Below are 19,791 nucleotides of genomic sequence, written 5' to 3'. Positions count from 1 at the left end.
CTGTTACTGTGAATGACAGCTGAGAGAAGTCCCCTGAACATTTGTACTGAAGTAAACACACAGATGTACCCCGTACTTACTTTAAGGATGCCATAATTATAAATGGGCAATGCAGATTGCTTGTTTGATGGTAATAGAGTTGCTTTTAAAAAAAATAAAACCACATCAGATTTATTAAGTGATGCATTCATCACTCTATCTTTGCTGACAAGTCCAGATTATTTCTCAGTAGGTTATACATACCTTGTAATAATAGAATAGGTACCCAGTGATAAAAAAGTATAGTATAGGTTCTCTGTATAATCTTGAATTGTTACCCCCTTATTCCATAACTTCACGTCTTGTTCTCCAGTACCTATGTATATGTACTGGTACGTACTATATTGTTACACCATTACCACCACGTACTAAAGATATCATTCTTTAATCTAAAGTGTTACAGAAAAAGTGCTTGGGTTGAGGTGAGCTATGACTGAACTGAGATAGCAGAGGAATTGTTGATAGAAATGAGCAAAGCCCAAAAACCCTCTGAGTACCATCTGTGCAATATGTTATCAGTCCTTGGAGGCCACGGCCTGACATACAGTATATAAGGTCTGCCACACCTGCTAAACATGCTCTCTCCAGGACTTGGAAGACTAACAGTCCAGATAAACAAACTTGAGCTTGGTGAGTATGTCCCTCCAGAGTTTCACAAGAGTGTACTGTATAAGAGGCAGTAGCAACCAGCCTTTAGGCCATAGCAAATAAAGGCAAAGACACAAAAGAGCTATTAAATTACTACTATTTAATTTACAAGTATAAACTACAAAAAGAGTCAAATGATAACAGTATTGTAGTTTGGTGGATATATGAGAAATGTGGTGTGTGGACATTGCTGAACAAATTAATAAAGAAACCAAACACAGCACATGGAGAGAATCTCTGAGGGGACTGGGGTGCCAGCTGGCAAATAAAGCTGGTAAATAACTTAAACCTGGATTAAATGGTGTCCCTCAGTAGGCGATCAAAAGACAGCCCTTCTGTTCCTTCCTCTCAACAACCACGACACAGGCTCCAGCTGAAAAAGCCAGGGAATGACATAAACCTGTTTATATAATCTACTTCACTGTATTTCTCTGTGGCACTGGTCTCACTGCCACAGAGAGTACAGAATCTCCCACTGAGAGGAAATTAACCAGGTCACTGGCACAAGAACAATGCAGTCAAGTGGTGGACCAGCACTTTAAGAAGACCAAGTTGAAGTCTAACTACAGGATCAAGAACAGGAGACTCAGGAGGGCAATATTTGGGACATCCACAGGCAGAAATCAAATATTTTGGGTGTCATCCAATAGACTTCCCCACATGAGCACTCATTAAGGGAGATGGCAAATTACAGTTTGAAATGACACAAGACAAAAGGAAGCTCAGGAAAAAACACGTATAAAAGAATCTTGCTCCATCTGGGAGGTCATGAACCTGTTTTGTTTCCAGCGAGTGCCAATTAGTTTTTAATCCTAAAACCCCATAGGGAGCTTTTTTTCCCCGATGCATTAAAATTTTCTGTTGTGACATTTTGTAGTAAATAATGACAGGCCTAGTCAGTCTTCTTCTAAGAAATATTTGTACTTAAATTTCTTTACACCTCCATGAACTTGATAGGACAAGTCTGTCTCTTGAAATTGCAAACATTTTAGCTGGCGTTTGTTATTTGTACAACCTGTGACACTAAATCTAGTGGAAAGACTACTCTTTAAAATTGCGAAATACACATTTAAAAAGACAGACAGTTAGTAGCTACACATGCTGGTTTGATGCACACACGATGAACACATTTTTCTGCTAATCTCATCCCGCTATGTCTCTGTTTTTCAACGTCTGTCATCGTCTTCTTGCATTCGTCTTTCCATTGCTCCACAGCTGTAAGTCCTTCCCAGGAAAAAGAACATAACTTTTATTTTGCACTGGCAGCTCAAGTACTTTTGTGGATTTTGCTGTCCTGGATGTGCTCCATCACAGTACCATCTATCATCATCCCCCCTTTAGAATTAATGAGTCTCTGAAAAGTGATTATGTAACAAAGGACTGAAGGCAGTTAACAATTTAGTGTGACTTTGCTCCATCCAGATAACACGTTGCTTTGTTTCCCCCAAAATTTCTAGTTTTTATTTTTCTGCCAAGAATAAAAGTGATATTGCATGTTTGTGTGCTGTTCTACTCTGTAAGCAACCCCTGCCACTCTTGCTTCTGTTTCTGTTACTACTGCTATTACAGATACTACTAATGCTACAACCAGTTAAACCAGTTAAAACAATAAAAAAGTAATAGCACGATCAGAAACACAGTAAAAAAAGCTGACATGAATTCAAAACAAAATTAATAAGTAATAATATATCCAATCCAAATACAGTAGTCATAAAACAAAAATGGTTTCACCGCATAAAAAACATGACTATAAAATCTGTTTGAAGATGAGACCTAGAAGATGACTCATTCTGACAGCCTAAGCTCCTGGATGGTCCAGAGCCTCGAGGCCCACGTGGAAAAATATCTGATTGACAATTAAGATTCGACTTCGTGGAAAGTTTTGTTCCACATTGGAGACAAAATGTCAAGGCAAGTTCTGAGCGAGACGGCTTGAAAAACGACAGATGACGACAGAAAGCATTTTCCTCATCTGCGACGTAAATTGTTAAATCTTACCGAATTACCTCTTTCACTGAAGAAGTCTGATCAGCCTTATCTGAGCACAAAAAGATGGCCCTTGTATGTGAAATATGAAACCTTTTTTGTATTATTTATTTGATTATAAAACTCGCTCTCTTGCAAAAGGTGAGACACAAGTTTCCAGATTTTGGCCAGATGTAGCTCCAGCTTAAAAAAAAATGGATAGGATTGTGCTGTAGTTAATAAATTCTTGCTTTTCTTCTGTTTTCCAAGAATCATGGGTAACCATCAAACGCTGGCATTGGTAAGTGTTGAAAGGAGGTGCGTAGTCATATCAGGTTGTACACTGCGTATGTTTGTTTAAAGACAGAGTTATCAGAGGTGAGCCAAATTTCAAGGTACTGTGGGTCATGTTATTTGCTGAGGCAAAACTCTGACATGGCCACATGTGAAATCTGAAATCCTTTGACTTTACGCAACAGTTTGTTCACATGGATTGCAACTTTTGTGAGTGCTATCACTGATCCTAGGTTTTCCAGAATTTAGAAACAACATCCTTTAAAATAACCGTGGAGGATTATTACGAAGCCATTTATATTTTGTTCATCTTTCTACAGAGTTTATAATATTCTGTTTCAGTGTGATAAAAAGACTAACAACTCCACTGTTTGTTCGACTCCACGTCTGTTCTCCAGCTGTATTCCCGATGAGCCCAGACCTCAATGTTTTAATACCCGCTCTGTCATATCTGACATTCAAGAAATCCACTGCCAGTGACCAGATTGAAAGGCCTCTTAAAACATGATATAAATTTACATGATGTGTTGATTTGGGGAAACTAATGAACATACTGGAAGACTTTACACACCAAAGAGCTGAAAAGATGATCTGTGCAGTCTTTAATTGCTCCATTTATTGCGCAAAAACAGTGCTTCTCACAGTATGCTTCTCCTGAAGTGGAAAAACCCAAACTTTGATGGGTTGTGTTGAAGTTTGGTCCCACCGGAGAGACCCTGTTCTCAGGTGCTCACCTCTGTGTCATGATGGCCAACAACCCCAACTGTCTGCAGCCTCTCATTCAACCTCCACCTGTTCGACTGCATCACACAATTCCGGTGTTTCTGTGTGTTCCTGTGTTTGTGTGTGGATCCTCTTGCCTTGCATTGTGGAGTTCTTGGAGACTACACAGGGAAGAAACTTAACACGTGTCTCTGCCTTCGTCCTAGCAAACACAGCTGTTCCTGCGTCCCCACGTTATCCCTCTCTGTCTGTCTGATCTCTTTTGCCCAGAATTCCCTCGGCCAAACAAACCATGTAGGTCAACACAGCAGCAGTGGCCAGTTTATGCTGAACTGTGCAAAACAATTATTAGTTTAGAGCTCAAAGGCTACTCTGGTGATCACTGCCTTCTGTGAGCTCTGTGCTTGTTATGCTTTTGTCAGGGTTTTATCAGTGTTATATGATAAAATTCTCTGTCTATAAACACACATATAAGGGGATGCAATAGTAGTGACTTGTGAATGAGCCTTGAATTAAGTTTTTCCGTTTATCCGTTTTCTCCTTTTCTCAGTGCCATTTACTATGCAATTAGGTCAGAGTGAATGATTTCTTCGACTGTAATTGTTTACATATGTGGCTATAGTGTTTATTCATGCTTGTTTTGGAGGACATAACATTTAAGCTGTATTCATGAGTTTCTCTCATAAATGCATCTTTAAAAGGCTGTTGGGTTTTATTTCATTAGGACCTTCTGGAACCACAACTTTAATGCTTTTGTAATACCTCAGCAGATGTAATAGAAAACAAATGAAGAGGAAACAATCCAAGTATTTGGAGGACATTCTCTCACACACTATGTCCTCTATCCACAATGGGGAGATTTGGCTCTAATACAACAGCAATTGTTTTTATTTCATATTCAACTTACACAAACTGCTAAATAACATCTGTTTCAAAGGAAACACTTTATGTACAGTGAACAGAGAAATCTGCTTTTGTGTTATTTTCCCTACATAGAAAGTGAGTCATGAGCCACAGCTGCACAAATGAACTGTGAAAATCATCAAACTGTGTTGGACTCTAATTGGAAAGTAAGATTATCTTTAGTATGTCATCGTCTTTCTTTCCAGCCCCATCTAATGGCCTTCATGGTCCTCCCAAGAGGGATGACAGCATCAATTGTTACAGCAAATTCCAAAAGCGATATATATGTTTATGTAATATCAGAACTTCTATTCATGATATAATGGAGAACTATGGAGACTTTTAACTGTACAGAGGAGAGGTTTTCTCAGTCAGAAGCTCAAGACTGTGAGACTTTCACCAGTGTGGTTATTATGTTTTATCCTCAGGAGACAATCTAAAAGGTCACAGGTCAGACACGTTAAGATTACCTCAGGACCTTTGTTATCTAAAATTACCTTAGGTCATCGCAGCAGCATAAATCATAGGTAAAACATAATGTTACACATACTACTACTAACAACAATAGTACAAACTTGTTGGGTCTCTCTTTGAACCAGAAGTGTTGTGGTGTCACTGGAAAATAAAGACCCTTTTTTCGTAGTTTACTTGGTTGTAAAATGTGGCCTCGCAACCTTGTATATTTATAAGAGACTTGTGAAACTTTATCTACCTAAAACAGAGACCTGGACAACCCATAAAAGGGCGTTTCAAAATTTAAAAAGGGGGTTTGAGGCCATCTTATAAATTGGACAGCAGGGCTTGTGCAACTTAAGTAAGAATCACTTTATAGTTGCACTTTATAGTTTACTGATGTAAGAGCGGGCAACTGTTTGAAGCCTGAATATGCACTGGCATCCCAGTTTTTGTCTGTCTCCATCACTTAAGTGGTATACAATTTATTGGACTGTACACTCAAGTTTCCAAGAGTACTTGAAGCAGACATTCCTTTAGTTCTTGTCTTGGTTAAGTCTGCAAACAATAAGGTTTGATTCCAGGATTGAATGCACCTTTCTCATGTTTGGCTTTACTTTCAAGATTGAAGGGTAAAAAGTGACCACATTTTCCCCTCAAAGGGATGATTTGTGAGTGTTTGACAACAGATCTTATCTTGACCAATTTTCCTGTTACAGCAAATACTACAACAAATTTTTCCCCTGCAAAAATTCCACTCAAATGCCCATGGTTTAACATTCATGTTCAAACTTGAAGTGCAACTTCTCCTTAGAGGGTACCTGCTTGAAATTCAGACCACGGTGAAAGCAGCTTTCTGCACAGCTATATTTAGGTGGAGCGGTTTCCAGTCATAAATCCATAACACAAAGACGACTGCTGTCTGTCTCTGCTACCTGAGAGGGCAGGGAAAAGGGATGGTGGACTTAGGTGGACTTCACCAGCTTGACTAGGCAGAGAGACACGTAACAGAGGTTTTTATTATTATAGGATATACTATATATTATTTATGACCATTAGCAATCTTAACTTCCTCATCTATCATGTGAAAGGGTCATATTAATTCCAACTGCTTAAAAGTTCATGGATTCCTGTCTAGATATAAGTTATAAAGTGAAAAAGGGAACTGAACTGAACCTTTGTGTCAGTGCTTCAGTAGCATCAGGTCTCATCCCACAGTTGTAAAAGTGTTGTAAGCCATGTTTCCTGTGTTTGAGGCACAAAACAAAAGCACTGCCAGCTGTGGACTCATTTCATTCACTACTTACCTAACAATAGTTTTCAGTATTCTACCAGCAACTGTTTCTGCTTTATCTCTCACAGGTTCAGTTTCTTTTTTCCCCTCTCATCTCAGTCTACTTGTTCCTTGTTTTAAGGCTGTAGCTGCATAGGCATTAAACCATTTCTTATATAGTCTGTTACTAGCACATTTAGATTTTTATCATAAAGGCTGAATGTGTTCCTTTTAACTATATAATTTTAGTAAACCATGATACAAAACTAATTTTTATCAAAACTAGTTAGTTTATAGAAACTAGGCCAAATACAACTACATCAAATGTAAATAATGTCCGACTATATTTCCTTTTAAAATAATAGCGCTTTTTCTATTGGTCATGTGATTTTAAGTAAGTGATATCATTCTCAAAGAGGGACATCGGGCCATGAGAGATTTGAATCTCTAGCAAGAAGGTGTACTCAACTGCTGTCTGCGAAATATTTTCTATTGTTATTGTGAGCTGTGCAGTCTATGTTTAGAAAGATGGTTTTCAAGTAATCTACAGTCTATTTACAATCTCTTACTGTAAGTACAATCTGTTTCATGCGGTGCACATCGTTAAGGTTCAGAAGTTCTCTTGGCTTTAATGTAACATTTCAAAACTGGGACAAATGCAATTTTGATTTTAACAATCTCTGATTTTATGATGTCATTGTTTCCCCACTCTTACCTCACTGCCTTTCCACACAAGCATAATCCAATAATACTGTGGCATAGCTAAGCCCTTTGTGGCATAGAGAGAATCAAGCAGGTCTGTGGCCACTATTTGGAGATTGCGCAATATTTTCACTCAAGCAGATATCCAAGGAGCTCTGAGATGTTTGGCAGGCTGCCCAGTTCAAAACCGCACAGCACACAGATGGTCAGTGACGCAGAAAGAGGAACTAATATGAAGAGTTTGCACATGGTTGTGTAAAAGAACAACATCAGTACAGACAGAGCCCCTGCTTTCTGGACTCCACCCAGGCTGTTGCGGACAACATTGACAGCTGAGAGTGAGTGTTCAGCTTTTAACACCGATCACTGTGCTCTCTGCTGAGCTTGACAGATCAATAGACTTCCTGCACAGTGGGCCTCTGGGAAGGAAACCAACATCACAGCAGTGTCACTGTTGAACCTCTTAACAGCGACAAACAGTGAAACCTGAGTATGACAAGGAGCTCATTTTCAACTTTCTCATGTTCCTGTTTAAAAGCCTAATTAACTGTTTGAGTGGATGTGAGAGTGAGTGTTAGGTGAGTGGGCACATTTTGCTCTGTGATGGGAGGAATGTTTAGTAAGCTAGCAACGACATCTTTGATATGATACAGCCACGTCTGATCAAAACCAAACCTTCTGCCAATAATGAACAAACCAAGGCCAATTATTTGAGAATTCAGATAGATATGATTGAGCAGGTACAGCCTCCTAACTAACCCCTAACCCAGCATCAGTCAGACACTAAAAGTTTCACCTGTGTACTATTTGGACTGTATTTAATGGAATAGTCTTATTTTTATAATGCGTTTTTTTCATAGGAAGCCTTGCCTGAAATGTCATATCATGTCAAGAAAGAGATTTCATGGAGCATGAATGTATTTAAAGGAGGAATGCCCATAATGCACATGCTTCTAGTCATGTTTTTGTTTCCAAGTTCCCTTCTACTGGATGAAGATTTACCTCTTAATCCTCCCTCTTCTGGTAATGGTGAATGCAGGTCAGCGCAGATCTCTTAACCTCAGACTGAGCTGTGATGAGAAAGTTAAAAAGAATAGTTTTCATTTTTGAATTCTCATCCAGGGAGGTGAGGCCAGTTGTAGCAAGTGGAACAGTAAGGTTACATCAGCACTATGTCAAAATGCAGATTTCCCTCTGTTGTGGTTGGTTTGAGTAAAATGATGCATGTCAATTATATTGGTCTGTTAAGTGTTTACAAGATTTGGTGAGGCTCATGACAGCGTGGAGCCTTTGGCAGCAGGGAAACACCTATTACATGACATGTCAAAGGTCAACCACAAGGCTAACACAGACAGACAGACATTCTCACACATGGATGGATTGTAAGGCAAAGAGCCGCTGGGCACAGACACTAAAAGGTTCCCTGACCAATATCGATTTCAGTCTTTTCTGTGTTTTGATGGTTAAGCATTAGTGTTGGGTAGAAACTGCACCTGAGGTTTAGTTTGGTCATGCTGTAGATAAAAGGATAGTTATATTTTCTTGAAGTAGAGCTATTCTGCAATCAAATATATTCAAGCCGCTTCACTAAATTCAACATGGACTTACTGTAGCTTACAAATGCATTGTGCAGCTGCAATAAGATAAAAAAACAACTAAATATAGGACAATAAAAATAAATCAGAGAAAACAATGAGACAAATGAATCAGACTCTGTATCAGCAGATATTAAAAGATCAGGAGAAAACAGGCACTTTAGAGTCACTGCCTTTTGCACCCTCTGACCCCGCAGTCCTCTATACCTGTGACCTGTAGGTGCATTTATTCGTCCATGTTATCATTTACTCGTATTTACTTAGTACCTGCAGTAGGGGCTATTTATAGTCTTTTGATTACAGCAGTAAACTGGAGAGCACCCACAGAAAGCCAAACGTATACCAAGGCAAAATATCCCAATTATGTACTAACATGCTGAAACTAACTTCTTTACATTTCTTTGTGATAAATTGTAGTCCCTTGTAAATGTTTATATTTGTATTTGGATGTCTTCTTGATCTGTCCATGCTTTACTCCACAGTGTGTTATTGCTCCAGCAGTGTGTCTTTCATCAGTTGAGAGGAATCTGGTCTATATGAGCTAATGTGCTGTATATGCGGCTGACAAGAGTGCAAGCCGAGCACATATTGTATATGTTAGTGAAATGTGAACTTTGAGAGGACTTCCACCGCCTGTAGAGAAGAAGCTTTTTTCCCCCTCTCATTACATTGAACAATTTAGCTTTATGGGATTATATAATGTTATATAACTTCTTTCAACATCAGAGATTTCTCCACTGATTGAGCTCAGGCAAAATGTCACAGACCTGATACTGTCTCAAATGGAAAGAGAACACGTCACTATTTTGCTAACCGGATTTCTTTGATGCATGAGTATTTTTTAAGAAAGCGTGAACGCTCAATCTTCAGAACAGTGGAATTAACAACCAATATGCTGTTTAGATTATACACACTGTTGTGGATATGGTTGCCATCGGCTTCAGGGGAGAATAAAGGATGGAGTTTCTTTCTATATTTTTGCAGGGATTCGGTAATTAAGATATAAAAACACACAGAGTAAAAAGGATTTCATTATGCAGAACACGTTTTTGTCATCAAGTTATATGGAGTCATTGCAGACCCTTCTGAGCTTCTGTGATGCTGAGTCCCCTTACCTCTCATCCCGACTTAATGATTAACAGCTTTCTGGTCATCAAGGTGGACACTATCCACTACCAGTGGTCTATGTAACAAGTTTCCATTATTAAGATGGTTTCAGCAAGAGTTCCAAAGAAGGACAACTAATAGTTTAGTAAACCGCTTAGTTCCTAAATCCAAATCATTGAAGTATTGTTTACTAAAATGCTCACTATGGTGGGTTAACAATTAAAACAACAATTTTTCCAGTCAGATTAACACAGAAACATGAGTGGAGGATTCTATTTACAAAGAATAGCTTGCCTCTCAGGGGCCATCAAGTGTGTTTCTAAACAGGCTTTGTGCGCCCTCTGCTGACGATTTCAGGACCTTCACTTCAGCCCTGTGTATGACTCAAACATACTGTAGATATGATAGGAAGGAGTGAATCACTCTCAGGTATAGTTCAGTGCAATGTTAACATATATGTATATATATATATATATATATATATATATATACATATATCAGCAGTTTTATTTTACATGTTTTGCAGATCTATTTATTACTGTGACGTGCAGAGCATTAGTAATTCAGTGTTTTATATTGTTTTCGTATAAATCAAATTTAAAATGTATTTATTTTGGATCTCAGACAAATGACCAATACTGAATACAGAGATGCATTATTTAATGAAGAATGATTATAGTATCACTCTTGTATGTATGTAGCTGTGTGTGTGTTTATGTTTGTGCTCTGTCTGAAGCTAATAACACTCCTCCACTTCATGGTTAAGTTGTTGCTTCTTGAGGAGTCTCTTGGTGTGGACAGGTGCCTCTGGTATGCTGTGGGCTCTTTGGCAGCTTCGCCATGTCTGTACACCTCAGTGCCAGTCTGTGGGGGCAGCAGGCAAGCCACTTGAAAGAGCTGTGTGAGACAGACAGACATCAGCAATGGCATTTAGCACATGAGGGTTCAGTGTCCATCAATACATTTCAGTTTCAAGGATACAAATGTCAGGTAAAAACCATTATGAATATATTTGTTATTTTGATGGTTTTTGACTGTTGGACTTGATAAGACTACAATGTGGACTGGTGTGATAGATTGTGAGTGCTCACATGTTGAAACGTGAGAGATGACAGAGACAAAGTTTGTGGGAGAAACTCTTTGCTCATTTTGCTGGTTTTGAGACAGGACATCACCTGAAGGAAGATAGCATAATAACATCCGGATTATGACACTAGTGCAAACTCAGTACAGTTCAGAGTTTAACATACTGTATAGATTAAGTCAATTTCTTGCAAGGAAATCCTGTAGCAGTGTCTTCTACCCTGTCCTGCTTTGGCTCCCTCCCCCAGCAGCATCTCCTGCAGCAGGTTGTCCATACTGGCCTCGCCTAGTAGCTGTGCTAGGTGTAGTGTCTCCACCATCTGCAAGGCCACACTCTGCAGGGGAGGCAGGATCAGCAGGAGCTCCCCAAACCTTCCCCGCTTCTCACAGGTTGCTTCTTCTAGCAGCAAATGGGCCTGGAAACGCAGATGTCGAACCACCTGAGGACTCTTCAAACCAGGACACTCTGCAAGATAAAGGTAAAGAGGACATATACTGAAGAGGTACACTGTAGCAGTATATAAAAGAAAAGGGCTGTGAATGCACTTCAGTAAAGTTTTATCAGGGAATTGTTATCATTAACAATGAGTGAAAGAAGGGCAGGACTTTATCCACATAGACAAGAATATAATTGTTGAATGCGTAACAGAGATGAATGAAATCAAGAAATTAAGTTTAATTGTACTGTATAATAAGTATATATGACAACAAAAAGTAGGTATACGTTTTTGTGGAGGATCAGAGATATGTCTGTTATTTCCCCATTTTTGGTTTAATTAAAATATCAGCGTATATTTTGCAAGTCCTTTGCAGTTCCCAGTATGCCATTGTAAGGCATACTTTTCTACATAGAAGATGACAAATAATGTAGTAATGAGCTGACATATACAAACCCTGTAATACATCTCTACACTGCCCTAACATCCAGCATCATCTTTCCATGGGCAAGAGTGTTTTGTAATGACTGTACGTTGTTTTATAAATTAAAAAAATTATATATTTTCTTGCCAAACAAAGTTTTTATTGAGGAGAAAAAAATAAGGCAACAAGATTCAAGCTTTTCTAGCAGACTGTAAGTGAACAGCAACCATCCTAAGCAGATGACATGAAGATCACACAAGGTTCTGTGTAACAAGCCATCTGGTGCACTAAGGTTGGGAAGGCAGATGATAAATGAGATTCAGCTCTTTAGTTACAAGAGATGAATAAATACTGAAATTAACCAATAGCAGATCTGGTTACATCAAATATATAATCAATGTATGATGCTCCTTCTATCTATGTAAGATTTATTTTGCAACAGGCAATTATTTCTTTTAATAAATCACTTTGTCAGTCCTAGAGACCTTTCTCAGACTGAGTGAACATAATCAATATTGGACTGAATGTCACACTCATATTGGATCTGTGTAAAGGACATCAGTGAGTATAGTTTGTGTGCAGATGTTGAAAACTACCTTCATATTATGGAAAATCCTTGTTATGAGTTCTGACTGGCAGTCACCAGCTCTCTACATTTATTATATTTAATAGGTTGTCTGGTATGTTGCACCATAAGGGAACTATCGATCAGGTCAGCTATATATCTGACAGATCTGATTAATTATTAAGACTGACTCTGTATATAAGTTAGTCACAGAACAGCAGAGTATAATGGGCATAATAGAAATAATACTGAATTATGTTTTACAGCAAAAACTTTAAAAAGTGATTGATTAAAAATTCTGTGATAATCCCAAGTCTAAGTTATGGTGACTATCTTTTCTGGGCTGTGGGGCAGAGTTAACTCAGAATTCAGTCCTTAGGTCTTTTGGTCCTCCAGCCTGCTTCTGCTACTGCTGCTGCCTCAGGTAAACAGGCTGTTAAGCTCTGCAGGCAGCCACATCTGCCTGACTGCCAAGGTCTTCACCACATCCTGATATTATTAGAGAATCTCCCTGAAGCACGCTGACGCCAGACCACTCAGACTAAACTACAGACGCAAAAGGCCAAGAAAATAAACGGATCCAAGCGAGAACATCAAAAAAAGTTATTCTTTGTCTGGTGCAACGGTTGAGGTTAAGTGAAATAGAAATTACAGTCCACATTCCCCTCTCACAGACTGACCTGGGGCAAAGAAGACAATGCTTCTGAGGCAAGCAAACTCCTTGTCTGTGATGTCCAGCTCTCTGAGAGGTTTGACCAGCTCCTCTTGGATTCTGAAAGCCACCCTGGACACTGCTACTTCTGCACCTCTCAGGGGGATCACAAAGTCGTTACCTGGTCAATACACATAACCAAATCCATTCATATGCAACATATTTTAGCATGAAGATCACTGTAGACCTATGCAATACTTAAAATACATAGTTCCCCTTATACATAACTGAATAATTAAATAAAAAAGCATACAGTCATAAGGAGGTTTAATACCTACCTAGAAGAATCAGATTGTAATAAGGTAAAGAGCGTCTTGCTGCCCCTAGGATAAGATGTTCTGCAGAGTGGGTCTGTAACAGGGTTACCTGCACACAGACATACACAAAATTTATGTCACATACAACTATAACATGCCAAACGTTTAGTCCACCTAGGCATCAACCGGAACTGACAAATATAAACACTATATGAAAAGAAAAGCATAAAGCCAGCTGCTGTTACATTATCCTGCATTGATAGGTTAGCTGTTAGAATAAAAAATTTTTTTAGGTACTGAATCCGTTTCATACCCTGTCATCTATTGGGAGACTACAAAACTCCGGGATGTGTTTTGCCCATTCCACCAGTAGGAGGAGTTGCTGCTTCATGGACTCGAACACAACTCCCACGCAGGCAGTCTGCTTCGTGTTGATGTCATGACTCCTAGGTGAGACCAGAGCTGGGAACTGAGAGCAGCAAAATATAATGTGAGTTCACAGTGGGCTCAGGTGATACTGCAATGTGGGAATGAACCTTAGAGAAGGTGTGTGAGTGTGTATGCGGTGAGGGAGATAAACGGGGGATGATGAGGAAGGTGATGATGCTGCTAGATGTATGAGTGCTTTGCTACTCCAAGAGGTGTGAAGGTTAAAGCAAGACGAGTCAGGTAGAGGAGGGACACCACATGATGATTTTGAAAAAAACAGCAGCATATGGCGTAGTAGCTCATTTGCCAATGATCTAATTTATTTCTGTGCATTCTTTTTACATGCAAAAGCATATATCTGGTTGTTATTATGCATTTGAAGGTAATTGAACTTCGGCACACAATCCCAGACCTAGTGGTGCAATTAAATGGGCTATGATTAGATGGGGTCCCTCGGCAATTTTGTCATTTCTAAGGAGTAACTGAATCCAGCCTACAGCTAGAACCTCCAAAGAATTTAATGGCGGCATGTCTTACATGTAATCTATATCCTCTCTGTCTTTGGCCTCTATCTACATGATTTCCAGAAATAGGGACCCCTTGGCTGGCATGTGAGAAAGGAATAAGACGATGTGTTACCTGTTGCACACTGGCCTCTGCCCTCAGCAGTACACTGATAGACAGAGTACCCACTGTCTGTCCCTTGGCTCTGTGGCTGTTGATGCAGTCTCTCTCATTCTGCACAGCTGGAGATTAAAGAGAAGAAAGAACCATCAGAGAAGTTTCTTGCTTCTCCAGACATCACCTCAGCTGCAAATATCTCCTGAAAGAAAATACTTTTGTCAAAAACATGAAGGAATCTAAATTTTTTGCTGTATCATACAAATACTTTGACTAAAGACTAAAAAACTGAGACCAGAAATCGTTTTGTTACTTATCTATTTAAAGTTTCTCCCTGATAAGGTGGTAAAGGTGGTAGTAGAATACAGAAAGAAGAAGACAAATATAGAGAAAACCTTTTCTGATACACCCCTTGAAATAGGTAGTACACAGAAACAAAGTTGTAGAAGGTAATGTTTTAATCCTGGATCTTGATTTGATATATTTGGCACTGACAATAAAAAGTAGCCGTGGATGTCTGGATTCTTGATGGTGTGGATTATGTTTCAACCCCTCTGTGAGAGTCATTAGAAACAGAGCAATCTGGATGGCCTCAGACTGATTCCAATATGGCTCCACAAAGTCAGACAACAGGACCGAGTGTCAGAGTAATCAGTCATCAGAGCTGTCCTCTCAGCAACCAATCAGGAGCGTATTAATCAAACTAGAAGAGGAGAAGGAGCGGGATGCTCCCTCTGTGCTTCACTGACATGGGTCCTGCATGACAATGACCCAAACAAATATTTTCAGTTAAGTCTGGAGTAAACAGTTACATTGAGTATATAAAATGACTATTGTTTAATGCTTTACTATGTATTTCTACCACAGCTTTACTCTGGTCTAATATGAAAGTGATATTGTAGCATTTTATGCAAAGCAGCCAAATTAGGTAAGTAAACATTTAAATTAGTGGCCTTGGCCTTCACTTCAGGGGGTTGTGAGCAACATCTTTCCAGAAAATGGCAGAGCAAATATTTGCCTATGCTCAGCCATGTTAATTATTCATGTCTAGAGACTATTCATGGCTCCTCAGATCGCATCTCTTTCTCCCTGCTTATCTGTTGGAGTCAGTGGAAGATAAGGCCAGAGCTATACTTATTGCACATAAACACATACATGGAAATGAACGCTGGCACACTCATTATTGCTTGAGAAAGAAACAAAAATATCTTTTCCTCTATCAAACCATTCCTGATCTTGTTTTTTCCTAGAATTACAACATGACATGATCAAAATACAAATAGTAATTGTAATGATAATAATAATGGAAATTGTTATGTTTTGACTATACATGCGAACCATTGACGCATTTTCTTGTGGTTTGATTAGAGTTAAAGAATTTAAACACTGGTGCTGCATTGTATTAAATAAAAAAAGAAAGCTGCTCAACGAGACAGTCCTTTGACCTTCTTTTCTCATTCCAGCCTTGAAGCACTTCTGCAGTCTGCAGTAACGACACTGGTTCCTTTTGTCTTTGTCCACAATACACTGCCTGTTGAACCTGAAAAAAATGTGCACTGTATAAACACAGATTCACATACTGTAAATCCTTTCAATACAGCTGTGAGATTATATTAAAAGAGTACTACACTGCTTTAGCATTGCACTTCTACGTTGGACTCACAATGGATAGTTTTAAAAATGAGCAAAATAAATTCAGCAAATTGGGTACTTTTTTATTCCATGCATTCTTCTTCCTTCCTTCCTTCTTTCCTTCACAAAACCTGCTGTTTTAGATTACCCACAATGCAACTCGACAGCGATAAGTTCGGTTAGACATTCAGGTGTGTTATGCTTGCTAATGTAACCTAGCTGACAATAAGAATCATGTTTTTGTTACACTGAACTGTTTTTATCTACAAAGGGAGTGGGTCCTCTTCTACAGAGTCTGCCAGGTTGAACTGCCAAGTTTCTACAGTAGCCCAGAACAAACAAACCAAACCCTGACTCTAGATAGGGCCTTCCTATATTTCGTGAGTTTTGGCCACCATAGTTTCTCCTACATGCTCGGAAGACGAGCGGTTATTCAGTTGGTTGCCATCTGTAACTTCACCAATAGATGCCACTAAAGCCTACACACTGGTCCTTAAAAGTTCCCTTTGATATTTATCAGTAGATACAACTACACTTACACACACAATGTCGTGTTGAGGATTTGGAATTGGTCATATTTTGTCCTTGAGCTTTTACATGTTTTGATGTGACACTGTGCATTCAGGACCACTTTTTGATGCAGGCTTAGACATGACAGAATCTGGCTCAATCAGCTCCTCTCATGGGAAATAAAGACCCTACAGTTATGTCTCACCATTTATTTAGAGTCCTCTGTCATTATATATATATGTTATTGCTTCCATGTCTGGACTGGTCTCAGTTATTGCTAGGTGAAGTTTCTTCAATGATACATCTCACCCTGATGTACAGTGGGTGATAACTTTAACACCACAGAATAACTTCTCACTTCACCATGAATAAACACCTTTTTGCAATTCTCAGTATCATTGTTTTTGCTCTTGGTGTGTATTATCTGTCACAAAGAGTCTTTGGTAATAAGTTGGTGGATATTGAGATATAAAATGAATACAATGCTATTGAATAATTATATGTTGTATTGTGGAGGATCTATGATGAGGCTCACCTGCAGTTGTAAGTGTGGTTGTTGCGAATGCTCCTCCTGAAGAAGCCCTTGCATCCATCACAGCTGGATGCACCATAATGTTTACCTGTGGCTCTGTCTGCGCATATGGAACACTGAGTCCGACCTCCATCAGGCTGTGGCTGTGATGAGGTGGGTGCCGACACTGGTGAGTCTATCAATTAAAAAAGATATTTGATAAAATACAGTATACAGGGAAAATGCCTGAGGAGAAGTTTGAATAAGAGACAAGTGATAGACATTTACATGGTTAGGGAGTGGGATTCTCTATGACCTTTAAGACATGGACCCCTTTTATTTGGTTGCTAATGAATAAGTAAAGATCTCTGAGTCTAATTTAATAAGCCCCACAAGCATCGGAGATAGATCAAATAGCTGAGAGAACATCAGCTTTTTAGAGCATTCAGGCACCTTGACAGAAACCATCATTCACGAACGAAGGCATGTAATGAATCTTATTCTGCCTCTGTAGAGGAACAGAAATAACCTTGTACAGAGAACTTTGCAGCATGGTGTTGATTGTGAACTTACGGCCCCTTAGGAATCACCTGGCCACTGTTTCATAGGTCTTTCAGGAGCAATGGTGATAATAAAAGCAGGGTTATAGGTAGAGATATCACTGCTCTATTTGACTGCCAGTGCCATAAGCCTCGGAGGAGCACTGCTAGTTATTACTCAAGAGGAAGAGGAAACTCCCCATTTAATTAAAGGTCAGTGCAAGCCAAAGTCCGCTACTCTCTTCTGGCTAATTTCACATTGGGCGCTCTGTTTAAATTCAGTCTCCTTCCATGTTGCTCTAAATTGCATCCTGCCAGTGTTTGATTGCTGCAGGATTGTCTCCTTTAAAAGCACTGACAAATACACGTTCATAGTGCAGTGTGTTCTTACACTGACGCTCGCACTACAGACCGCAGGCTATAATGTATGTAAATTGCATATTTAGTTTAGGAAGATGAAGCAGCAAGGGATTACAATATAACAAGGAAAATGCTTTCTGTGGTCAAAGATCAGTTAGATTGAATTAAGAGATTAGAATACATTTGCCTTGCAGTTATCTGGATTTGAGCAGCGGCCTATTGGTAAAGCTTCTTCATTCAAAGTGGCAAGGAAAGGGCCTGAGTTGAGTCAACAGCTCCCTAATTATAAAGATGACAGGATGGATAGGATTATAGGAACTATTTTGATTATTGATTTATCGTTTGAATTATTTTTTTAAGCATGAATGTCAAACAAAACCTTTTTCCAGATTCTCGATTATAATGGTTTGTAGCTTTTCTCGGTTTTATATCACTGTAAAGTATCTTTGGGTTGTGGGCCATTGATAAGACTAAGCAAGAAATTTAAAGACCTTAGACTAAAATTGTGAGGGGCCACAGGTGTATATTCATTTAGGGCAAAACATTTATTGAGAAAATAATCAGTCCTAAACTTTTCGTTCTTAGTGTAAGCTTAGTATTAGCATTTTGTGGAGTGACAGCTGATGATACTCGGGAGTCCTCTGCTTGTATACCAGAGTAATTTAGGTGAAGTTGTTATCATCATACGTACCCGTTGTATTTGTTTGTAGTGGTATCGCCATCATGTTGTTTAAATGTTCAGTATCGGTGCTGCCACGAGCGTACTCCAGTTTAAGGATAGTCCCAGTAAGCTTCATGGCTCTGATGAGGCTCAGTGGTTAGAAAAGTTGCAAAATTGTACAAAAATGCAACAGTATTCACTGTAACTTCCAGATCACGCATTGAGCTTAGTCCCTCTTTGTCACAGGTATCCCACATGTGGAACCAGTACCTTTCCTTCTTCACAGTTTTTGGCAGCTTTTGTTTTTGTCTTCTTGATCCCCTCTCCAACTGTTGAACTTCTTTAAAATGTCACTTTTTCCATTTTTGTGGTGAGTTAAAAAGCTGCTCTGTGATGGTCCGCTCCACTCACTGTCTGTTTGTCTTTGGTTCTTATCAGTAAAGCATATAAAGGGGAGAGTTCAGAGACTCACTGTGAGGACCAAAAACAGATAAGACCTGTGAGAAAGACATGTGACTTACATGTTACAATATATTCATGACAGTTCATTTTTATTAGGAAGATAAATGTCATAAAAAAAAGAGTCAAAGACAAGTCCAAAGGTTGCATGCTGGAATGTTGTTTTTTTTAAATCAAATTTTAGCTGGAAATGTACATGGTATTGCCTTACCTTGGACAATCAATATGGCACAGAAGAGTGATACAGCGCAAATAAACAGAGAGGGAGACTTTTGATAAGAGTATGGACGGTGCCTAATTAACCTTTGCTTTTAGTTTTGACATGAGTGATATTGTACAATACCAAGCCTCATTGCAGGGGGCTCAGGTGACATTTGCTTACAATGTGTGTAGCCGTCTCCACAGTGTTGATAAAGAGTGTTTTACTATCATGATAGAGAGAGACTTCACTCTGTTGTTCACCTTTGCTCATAATTAGCATGCCATCATATCTTTGGTGCTATTGATCGGCACTGGAGTCCTACTACATTATTAAAAATAAAGCTAATCTAAACCTCTTTGATTCAGATAACGAAAGTATACAAGACAGTTTGGCTGTCAGTCCAATCACTATTGAAACTTCAGATAAGTCATTATGGCCAGGCAAAACTATTTGCTCTGCATTGTTACAAATACCACATTACAGTAAATGTCATCGGGAAAACGTAGATAAATCACCACAGTGCATTCATTACTCATTTACTGAAAACTTGAATAAATAGTTTGAATTCTTTCACTTTGTAAACTCCATGATATCTACACAAATTAAGGTCAGGGTTAGGAAGGAAAAAAAAAAATAGATGCAATTCTACATGCATGCACTTACATTCATATTCTGTGTAATAATCTA

At 38.9% G+C, this 19,791-nt stretch overlaps 1 protein-coding gene across 1 annotated transcript; it reads right to left on the bottom strand.

Moving 5' to 3' along the window:
* Positions 1–10,390: 10,390 nt before the first annotated feature.
* Positions 10,391–18,772, bottom strand: hnf4b (hepatic nuclear factor 4, beta). The gene is made up of 10 exons (XM_035652137.1): positions 18,474–18,772; positions 16,908–17,079; positions 15,676–15,770; positions 14,249–14,355; positions 13,494–13,649; positions 13,202–13,289; positions 12,892–13,044; positions 10,994–11,251; positions 10,794–10,877; positions 10,391–10,599 (listed from the first exon to the last, which is right to left on the bottom strand). Exons 1-10 carry the CDS (start codon positions 18,577–18,579, stop codon positions 10,556–10,558), a joined length of 1,263 nt encoding a protein of 420 aa, XP_035508030.1. The 5' UTR covers positions 18,580–18,772; the 3' UTR covers positions 10,391–10,555.
* Positions 18,773–19,791: the final 1,019 nt, after the last annotated feature.

This window comes from Morone saxatilis, unplaced genomic scaffold (assembly GCF_004916995.1).
Source record: "Morone saxatilis isolate NCDOM2014 unplaced genomic scaffold, NCSU_SB_2.0 Contig11, whole genome shotgun sequence".
In the NCBI taxonomy this organism is placed as follows: domain Eukaryota; kingdom Metazoa; phylum Chordata; class Actinopteri; family Moronidae; genus Morone; species Morone saxatilis.
The sequence above is the reverse complement of the archived record's forward strand: the minus strand, read 5'-3'. Positions and strand labels throughout refer to the sequence as shown.

Excerpts from the sequence above, each read along its gene's own strand:
- hnf4b (XM_035652137.1), bottom strand. The coding sequence starts at position 18,579 with ATGAAGCTTACTGGGACTATCCTTAAACTGGAGTACGCTCGTGGCAGC. Across the intron at positions 14,356-15,675 it reads GGCTGGAATGAGAAAAGAAG|CTGTGCAGAATGAGAGAGAC; the intron begins GTCAAAGGACTG and ends TTTAATCTCCAG. Across the intron at positions 13,290-13,493 it reads GTCTCCCAATAGATGACAGG|GTAACCCTGTTACAGACCCA; the intron begins GTATGAAACGGA and ends GTCTGTGTGCAG.